The 10,610-nt window shown below is 40.3% G+C and overlaps 1 protein-coding gene across 1 annotated transcript in view; it reads right to left on the bottom strand.

Moving 5' to 3' along the window:
- Positions 1-3,573: 3,573 nt before the first annotated feature.
- The window catches only part of qsox1 (quiescin Q6 sulfhydryl oxidase 1), a 34,474-nt gene continuing 27,437 nt past the window's right edge, over positions 3,574-10,610 (bottom strand). The window contains exons 12-13 of the mRNA XM_033621936.2: positions 6,855-7,016; positions 3,574-5,625 (exon numbers count right to left, since the gene is read on the bottom strand). Of these exons, the coding sequence (XP_033477827.1) occupies positions 4,817-5,625; positions 6,855-7,016 (971 nt within the window). The 3' untranslated portion in view covers positions 3,574-4,816. The remainder of the gene's footprint in view (positions 5,626-6,854; positions 7,017-10,610) is intronic.

Raw genomic sequence — 10,610 nt, 5'->3', positions numbered from 1 at the left:
CGTTTTAACAGGTCTGACGCTACTATGCGCCCCGGCTGTATCTAGGCTAACGGCTAACATGCTAACTATTATTTTTATGTCACTAGTCACTTGAAACAAATTTAGGACGATAGGAAACAGGTTGAAATAAACCGAAATTTCCCTTTAACATGTCATCACTCCAAATATGTACAGTTTATATTTTAACTATTTTTCTGTTGTTCTGTTTCATTTGATCTGCAGCAACATCCCTCAAATCAAATTCCTGTATATAAATTGATTCTTGGTCTGCATTCAGACAGACACAGAGCAAAAACAGCCCTCAATGTGTCTTGATTTCAATTTAAGGCGTCTGTCCTCAATGTGAACCGCTCACCTCAGCCTTGGCAGAGCTGCGAACAGATATTACATCGCTGCCAACTTCCTCATTAACCATCATTAGTCTGAACCAGCATAACACTTGCAACTCACTGAGGCTCTCGGCACCTGATAAAGGGCTTCTGTAGAGTAAGCAGCACGAAGCATCGCTGACTCCAATCCCATAACGAACACAGGTAAACATTTAAACAGATTAACAGATCAGATGTGTGGAGGAAAAGTACTTACACCAAGAGACATGTCATGAATGTGTTTCATGTTATTTTCAAGATCCTTTTCTGTGATAAAGTGATAGCAAAGCAAACAAAATATCAGGCAGTGAGTACAGTCAGATATTAAACAAATAAACACAGAAAAAAAAAGTTTAAGAAGGACACATAATTCCTCCTTTAGTCTGACAGTTTCCTAAGTATAAAAAACCCCACAGCCCACCCTGATATTAAAATTTGTCAGGTGATATATTGGATAATGTTTGAAAAAGGAATAAATAACATGCAGAAGCTTCCCCGTGACAAACTGTGTTTTTCTCAATCCATTCTGGCAATCATAATGTGTCACTGAGGGTCTAATTCAAAGTATCCGAGAGTTTGATTAAGTCACAGAACCACAGCTGCTCAGCCTTGATGCTCCTATGCTTTAATGTAGGGCTATTAATCAGCCTATTGTGTGTGTGTGTGTGTGTGTGTGTGTGTGTGTGTGTGATGTTAGAGGAATCGAGTGCCTTAACTAATTCACCATCAAAACCTGTCATATTGCTGATGCTGAAAACGTGGTTTGGATGAAGAAATGGAGTGGGTTTTTGGACAAGATCAGAGTGTGTGTATGTGTGTGTGTGTGTGTGTGTGTGTGTGTGTGTGTGTGAGAGAGAGAGAGAGAGGCTGTGGACAAGAGTCAAGGGAATTCAAGCCACTGTTCCAGGAAACACAAAGCTCAAGATCAAGCATCAGTTGTCCCTCAGATGGGCTTGTTGTAATCCAGACCACATCAGACCCTCGTCTTCCATTCTTCCATCCCTCGCACACACTGCTCCCTCTTTCATCCACCTCACCCAACTGCCTCACCCATGTCACCCTCCCCGAGGGTCTGCTTCTGCCCGCCCCCCTGCGGAGCTCACCTCCAAGTGTGTGAGGGAAGAAGCCCCACGAAATCCGATTGCGTTTTAATAAAGTTTATTATCTGCAGGGAGCTAATCCTCAAGGGTAATCTCTCCCCTCTAGTCCCTAAAGGAAAGCTGGATTATTCACTTGCTATAATCCCAATGAAATTGTTAGGATTTAGCTTGCGCTGCACAGCAGATGGCAACAGGCTTTTTCCTTCAACCTTGGATGCTTTAGCCCCCCATTTCTACATGCACCACCCCCGGCCCTCCTTGCCTCGTGGCCTGCTAGTCTTGGTCAAAACAAAAAAACAAAGAGAGGTTTGTTTTTAACAAACCTGCAGTGAATAACATCTGGGAGGTTCTCCAAACATATTTTGGTACTGAGACAATACAGATGTGATCAAGCTTCACCCCTTCTGTAACTTCATGTTATTTGGTAAAAAGAAAGAGTGTGATTGATGGGCCTTTTTTCTCTTTAACTTATCATTAGGAAGTAAATGTTGATTGTATAATGTAATGGCTAGGGAATAATGACACCATTGGTGTTTAGATCGATTCACTATAAGCCTCTCTTTCACCATGCAGTTCTATCTGCCACCAGGTACGACCTCCTGTGAAAATGACGGCTCCATTTACAACACAAAAGAAGTGCGCCAACCATTGCACAACCACCCTATGTGCCTCTTACTGAGTCTCCCAGATGGTCATATTACAAATATCTAACATAAGAGACTCTTCAATCTTTAGACTTTTGCTGCCAGGAGAAATATTCTGCTCATTTGGACCAAGGATGCTGCTCCATCAAAAAAGTTGTGGCACAGTCTTATAATGCAGTGTGTTCCCAGTGAATATATCTCTTGCATGTTTCACTCCTCACACCTTTAATATCGGGAGGAGGAGGAGGAGGAGGAATGGAGGCTGTGATGTTAGTTGAGACAGATACACGTCATCCCATGCTGCTGTGTTGGGAAGACTGGGGCAGTGAAATGCAGAAAAACTGGTGGGCCTAAAGCTGTGATCTGTGTGTAATGTTTCATGCTGTTGAATGTTTTTCACATTTACTGTTTCCATGCATTTCAGACCTGCTTCCGTGCTAGGTAGTCATAGGACAGTAGATTGACATACCAGGTATTTTAAATTTTAGCCATGTAGCTTTTTAACATTTAATCTGTATGTATGTATTTTAATGTTTTGTAATTTTTAAGATTATCTATTTGTATCTCTGCAGAGCATCAGTGGTCCATTAGCTGCTCTTTCTGGTTTTGTTTTGTTTTGTCTTTTTCTTTGTCTAGTCTACCCTGGCACATGAGCTGGATAAGGGCAAAAAGATATGGGTGTTGTCCTTGGGATAGACTACTTTTCTTTCTTTAATTTTTGTTTGTTTTCATCTGCCTGCTTCCCCCACTAATTACCGACTCACTCAGGTTAAACCCAGTCAGACGGTCAGGTCAGGCTTAAGGTGTGCTGTGGCTGAACTGTTTGCAGTGAAGATAATCACACCTGGAAATTATGAAAATGTGTTAACACTTTGAGTGTGAGACGCATTGATTGCAGTGTGCACTGATGTGACATTGGAACTAAAACCCTGCCTTGTAAGTGATAGCTGGGGGGGCGATGCTGAGGAGGGTGAGGTCGAACTTCTATAATTTCCCATAATTTCTTATTCTAGAGACCTGTAGTGGGTGTAACACTAGCTAGCTCAGTGGTACTAGCAGTAGATGCACTCTTCCTTCTGTGCGGTGATACGGTGGGCAGGTGTAGTTTGGTAGAGGGAAAATAGTTCCTTCATGAAACTGCTCACAACAAGGTTTGTGGATTATCTTAAATAAACAGGTCATGATTTCTGGAAAGAAAGGTTGCTGTTGAGTTTTCAGGTGTATTTTTCTGGCACTTTGAGCACCACAAGCTGAGTGTTATCTGGTTTTATTATATTGGAGAGATGGCAACATCTCTATGGACAATATCCATAACACTCGGCAACTCACATCAAAACAATCCAGACTGATAAATAGTCCTACACGTAAGAGGGAAAATATGTATTGTGTCCCTTTCAGAAGACCTGCCTCAACAAATCACAGGTTTCAGTGTCAGATCAGAGAATTGAAAGAAGCACTGAGTCCTTATCAAAAATAATTTTATTGATTCAGACAGAAGCAAAGAAGCAAACAGAAAAACACAGTGTTTTTGAGATGACCAGCCAAAGCTCTCCGTCATGGACACAAGCCAAAAACAAATCCTGCTTATTCTTAAACCTTGTCCAGTGTGAACATATGCGTTGCTCCACAACACTTCATAAACAACCAGAGTAGCTGTTATGTGGACTCAGCAGTGTGATGTAATAATCAAAGAGGTGACATAACCCTCAGTGTGATGTACAGTAAGCCACCTCAAAAGGAGCTGAACAACAGAAGGCTGATCCGCTCTTCTCTGGTGAAAGTTAGTATGGACCTGCTGGTCCTGTCACAGTATGTAATAATATGATGCAACAGTTGAGCCTACAACAAATGGTAAAACCCCACAAAGCATTAAGACCCGGGGCTGTTTTTACAATCTGACTATTTAATGAAATGCAGAAACATCTCACTTAATAATTAAAACACAAAAATCTCATTGATTGGAGGGAAAAACAGTCCATCTGTAATTTAAGATACAACAGAACATTTTTTAAAATCAAAGAATAACCTATCTGAGTATTTAATTCAAATGATTCAAATATTTTTTATATGTAAATATATAAAAAATGTATTTTTTTTTTGGCATAGTACACAGTGAAGCAGCGTAGGTCTTTGCCTACTGTGAGATTAAAAAAAAAAAAAAAATCAGACTGCTACAAATGACCATAACTTGCGTAAAGCAACAAAAATCCCAACAAAAAAGTTAGTTGCATTTACTTAATCTAAATTTTAAAAAAAATCTCATACTGGGTTCAATTTCAGCCTTCATAACTGGTCAAACAAAAATCAGAAATGAATTATCCTTAACTCAGGCGCAAACCTCAAACCCACACAAAGGAACCCACTGATGGAAACATACATCTATACGTACAGATTTTCCACAGTTAAGGCGCTGCCTGAAAAGCTCTGGAGGCCAGATTAAGTGTAAGGTTAGATAATTTACACAATTTTCAAATATTTGGAAGGTAATCTGCTAATTCTCCCTTCTCTTCCTCTCCAGTTAGACACCACAACATTCAGGGTAAAACACGCTGTTGCCTACTTTGGCCGTAGGTAACAGATAAGTGAACCACCTAAGATTGCCCTAATCTCGACACATCCCCTTACACTAACCCAACCTTAGCCTACATGAACCTAATGAATGTTAATTATTGCTGCCTCTCTACAAATTTGGATACACTTTGGTTCAGGGTAGGGAAACTTTAGCCCGCCGTAGCCTGAGGCGGTTTTTAAAGAAAAGGTACATGGCCAGGAGACACATGGAGGAAAGGAAGTAAAGGATGACACACAGGCTGATGTCCACTTTGGAGAATCCGATGCTCAGCACAGACATCCAGCGTCCTCTGCGGCTCAATTCGGCCTCCTCAATAAAGTACTGACCAGACAGTTCCCGCTTCTGCAGCTGCTTCCTTTGCCGCTCCACATCCATGTCAAAGTCTGCCTCCATAGGCTGCAGGCCCACCATCCCGAGCCCCGCGTCCAGTTCCATGCCGAGCCCGAACACAGGCCCGGGCTCCTGCTCCTCCTTCCTCTGCAGGGTGCGCTGTTTGACCCTGCTGGAGGCAGCCACCCGCAGCGCCTTGGCCTTGTAGTGCTGGTTGACGAATGAGTCGAGATCCACGATGTCCTCCTGCAGCTCTCGCATCCTCATCCCCACGATGCTCGGCTTCCTGTGGGGCTGCCGCCGGCCTCGACCCACTTCCATTTGGGGTTTGGCCCACGGTGTCGTCTCAGATGTCTTACCTGCGATCTCAGCTGCTGCTGCCGCTCCTTCCCTGCCTTCCTCCTCTTCATCTGCTTCATCCTGCGGCCCCTCTTCCTCCTCCTCTTCCTCCTCTTCTTGCACAGTGGGTTGCGATGGCAGAGGGTGTGTCATGGAGTCCAAGGCCTCCCTGGCTTTCCTCTGTGAATGTTTCTGATCTTCTAAAGCTTGCTGCTGTCTCACAAGTTTTTCCCTTTGTTTTTCCAGGATCTCACTTTCATCTTCAAGGTAGTCTGACAGGGCAAGAAAAGAAAAACACGGGTGAATGATTTCTAAAGTCACAGAATCAAATGCTTTATCATCATCCTTAGTTTATTTGAATCAATGGTAAACCTTTAATTCAGCTCAGATATTCTTTCTTTAAAACTGAAGTGTGACAGCAAAAAGCTTATACATACTGAAAGAAAACTACTGATGAAAACACTAGATTTGATATGATTTATAGAATAAATGCTTTTAATTTGACAGAGTTTAGCAAACTCAAATTAAGTATGACACTTAACACATTAGAAATGACTGAAAGATGTACTGTAATATGAATATGGGAGTTTTAGGGTGACAGTGGGATTACCTACACTCTTTGTTGCCTTGTAACCTTTTTTGTCTTCTTTGTTCATTGGGGTTACTGTTGGTATGTATCTCCCTTGCTTCTTTAGCACTATGTTAAACACACTTGAGTTGCTACAGTAGAGCCACGCCCCCTTTTTTAACAAGCATGGCCTATGAGGCAAGGAAGAAGTGAAAGGCAAATTTTATTCTATTAATCATATTGTTAAAAAGTACATAATTTGTGTTTAAACTGTGTTCAAAGTACACATGAGATGTAATATGACTTATACATGTCAAAAAAATCACATGAAAGATATTAAATGTGTGTCCACTGGATTGGACAGTGAATCTGTGTGTCAGTGGAAAATGAAAAGGAAAATGCTGTTCTGAATTGATTTTCTAGAGATAGAGACAGCTTATAATACATTTTACATGGAATATTCTATTCTGTATGATATTCTATATCAAGAGGTTTCCAATGTACTGTTTTCTGGAGATACTTAAGAAATTAAGGATATTTTGAGACATGATGACAAATACAATACAAAATATATATGAAATGTGTGTTGAAGCATCACTTTATTCATTGATATGACTTACCAATTCATAAATAATAAATAATCTCATGTTTTTTGCTAAAGAAAAAAGGCCTGTTAAGACCATTTATTGTCATTTGTAGAATTCTGTGATTTCTGCGTTAAGATTTTTTTATCCATTGGAATGGATAGAAAAAAAAAACAAACAAACAACGACATAATTAAGTCTCCTAATCAGATTTTTTCCTGCTAACTAAAAATCCACCATTACAATACTTTTTGGGTGTTTGGAACATTATTGGCTTCTGAACGGGTTAAATAATTAAATGTATGGGATATGAGGTCTTCAGAAAAGATACTATGGCGTTAACCTGTACCTGTGAGGATGCTGCTGGATGAGAAGTAGGACATGAGGAAAGGGAGAATGTTCTCCTGGCTCCACTTGTGATCCCCATTGTCCTTCACCATATGGCAGGCTGGACACATTTCTGGTGAAGGCCACTGGATCTTTGGGAAGTTGGGGTCTTCACTCAAAGCACCTGCAGACATAAACGCAGAAGTAGACTTACTGTATTGTACATCACTTTATTTATTTTTTTAAATTTTTGTGTCATGCCAGACATTTAGCCCAACCTACATAGCATTAGGAGACACCATTAATTTATAGACATGCAAGAAAAACACAGTTTTCTTCCCAAATTCAACATCAGGTAGAGTGAGTAACTGATAACACTAATGATCATTTTGTGGGTTAAGTATTCCTTTAAGTAAACTGGCTGCCAGTATTCTTTTTAAGTATATTTTTGAATGCAGGAATTTAAGTAAAGAAGCATATTTCCTTAGTACTTCACTAACTTATAAAATACAACATACAAGGTCAGAAAAAGGTTACAGGGGATCAGATTCATTGTCACATACAGGAATCACACACCATAAAGCGCTCTAGTCAGCTGCTTCATCCATTGTTGTTTCTTTTATTCTCCTTGTTGGTGCATTGACTTGAAGATGTAAGTGCTCTGAGGACTGGATGCAATCTGTGTTGAACCCATTTGATCTTGTCACAGTGCTCGTAAAGACTAAGTGCCTATATGCATATGTGTATGTATGTGTTTAAGTGTGTATATGTAAATCATCTGTCTGTGTTTGTGTGCATGTAATCTAGGGATTGATATTTGTGTGTATGTGTGTGTATGTGTGTGTGAGAGAGAGTGTATGACAGGGTCTAACAATGATCAATGGGCTTCTGGGATGTCCCAGTGGGAGGGGTGGTGAGATAATAGATGTGGCCAAAGTGGACAGCTTCTCCACATGTACACACACAGACACCCACACACCCACACCCACACACACACACACACACACACACACACACACACAAACACACAGCTGTTTTCAGGCAGCAGACCTCGGTGCTCTGGACCACCTGTCTTGTCCCTTCACACCCCTTTGAAAGCAAAGTCCAATCTCCAAATTGAACATGAGAGCAAAAGAAACCCCAGAGGGGAGCTGCTCTTCTAATGAATTAGAAACTTTCTCCTTTAACATGTTTTCTTTCATGTAGCCACTGCCCACTAACACCCCTCTTCACTCACACACAACACGGTATCCATGCAAACAGACTGGCAGAGGAAAAGGTACAAAAAATACTCACGCACAACAGACACACTCTGCACAAATGCCCACAAGGACACACACACAGGGCAGCATCTAGTAATAAATTGCTTGTTGTCACCAACAGGCCATTGTGTGTGTGTGTATGTGTGTGTGAAAAGAAGGAAAAAAAGCAGAGCAGCAGCAGCAGCAGGTCTGTCACTTTACAGCACTGTCAATTTACATCCTCCACCACCTCCGTCCCGCTCCCTCCTCCTCCTCCTCTCCGCCGCTCAAGATTAATCTCAGTCATATGCATGTGTGTATGTACTCTGCATACAGTACTTTACATAAAGGATACATCAATTTTACTGTGTCCTGGATGGGCTGCAGCATGTGGGTGCTTTTATACATTTCAGCAGGTGAGAGCACACACATATGTACACACACACACACACCCACACACACACGCCACAGATGCCTCAGATCTCTTTCCTTATTCTAATCAGCTTGCCACGTTTGCGGCCAGGGTGACTTTAGCCATACCAGCCATATTGAGATTGCCACAATGGCCTGTCACGGAGATGTCATCACCGCCGTGCATACATATTCATCAGGTATAAATATGTATTGTTCAGCACGTCAAACTAGCTTCCTCAGCACTAATTCTGTAAGTGAGGATCAGCTACACCGCACGGCACACTGAGCCATCATGGCTGCTGGGGAGAGCTCATGATGTCAGACATTTTATGCTCATTAAAATAATCGAGACAAAACCTTAACTAGGAATTCTGTTTAATGTATGACAGATCTAACACTTGGGTGGGCCTCAATAGTTTTATCAATACTGACTTTAATGTGTCTCGAGCACACATTAAAACATACAGTACATATAACTGAAAACTGAACATTAAATCACAGTTACAAACTAGGGCTGGAACCATGTTACATTTTCACTACACAATTATCGCGGCCAGAAGAGTTCATAATAATGATATCACCGCAATATCTCTAAGATAAGAATTCACTTTATTATAAGAAAAAAATGTGAAATTTGTCTTGTGTCCCAGGACGTCAACTGTTTCACCTAAATACACAATAAAGAATAAATAACATTTAACCAAACAACAAAACCACACTATCTGTCACAGAGACAGAGTCTGTCACTAATACTGTACAAAAGTGTACAAAAAGAGCAGTTAAACTCAATGGATAGTGAAAAGGCAATCAAATGGCAATCTGGGAGGGATGCAGCAGGAACGGAAAGAAACTGATTTATTTAAGAGGCGCTGATTATTATTATACATTATAATACATGTATTATTGTTTCATTTTTAATATCGTGATTAGTATGACACCCCTATCACAATATTTCAGGAATGATACAATTGAGTCCCAGACTAATTTCCATATAAACAAAGAGAGGCTGTCTGCATGCTGAAATCGGCACGCTCCCAGAATATTGCACAACGATGCAACTAGGGTTGCAACGATATGAGATTTTCACAGTATGATAACCGCCTCAGAAAATATTGAGGTTTCACAGTATCACGGTGTTACAGAATTTGCATTATTATCAGTCAGAATGGCTCTCAAAGGAATGAAAATGGAAGGGTTATTGTTGGTTGGAAAATTGTTTTATCACTGTAATTGAAACGTGAAACCACTGTGTTAATGGTAGTATGTGTAAAAAGTCTCCTCTTAGAAAATAACTCAAATAAAGGTCAGAGTTTTCCATCCATGCATTTTTTTTTCAATATCGTAGATAAGTAACTGTACACTGTACAGTTTACCTTCAAACCGTTACATCGCTGCAACCCTAGAGGAAACATTTCGACCTACAGGTAACTTGTTTTAAGTCCCAGCACAACAGAAAACAAAGGAACAGATTGCCATCTGGGCACTGAACACGACATTGAGATCATCGAGGCTCTGTTGTTACAATTAAATATTATGGACCACATTGTGCTGCATTTTTACAGCTCTATCCTTTAAGGGTAACCATCCAGCTGTTGGAACTGCTGTTTCCCATCATGTGTCACTGACTTCAAGCCTAATGTAACCCTACCTGTAGTTTGTCCTTCTTGTCTCCTTGAACAGTTAGTTCATGATTTAAGTCAAAACTGTAATAGTTTAATACTACTTTATTTAGTCAGATTTCTTATATGGCTGTTTGCATACGGACAATATTTAAAGTTTAAATGAAAAATAAATCTGCTTATCTTTCTTGAGGTTTGTTCCATATCATTTTGTTCATAAAGCAACATGCATGGCTGACAATAAGTGTAACACTTCTGCTGGTTCGTTTCCAAAAATGGGAATTATGTTAATATGGAAGTGTTGTGGTTATAAAAGGTGAGACCTACAGTGCAAGAAGACGGTAAAGGCAAAAGGGGACAACACAAACCTATTATGACAAAACATTATGAAAACAACAGGGCAAACAGCAATTAATACAGTTCTTTTGTTTTATTTTAAATGATATAATTATCACAAAAGCCATCTGCATATAGCAATAATATTTTAAGGTTATGTAATCCACC

The sequence above is a fragment of the Epinephelus lanceolatus genome, chromosome 6 (genome assembly GCF_041903045.1).
Source record: "Epinephelus lanceolatus isolate andai-2023 chromosome 6, ASM4190304v1, whole genome shotgun sequence".
NCBI classification, from domain to species: Eukaryota; Metazoa; Chordata; class Actinopteri; order Perciformes; family Serranidae; genus Epinephelus; species Epinephelus lanceolatus.
Note: the sequence above shows the minus strand (reverse complement) of the source record. Positions and strands in the feature narration are given on the sequence as shown.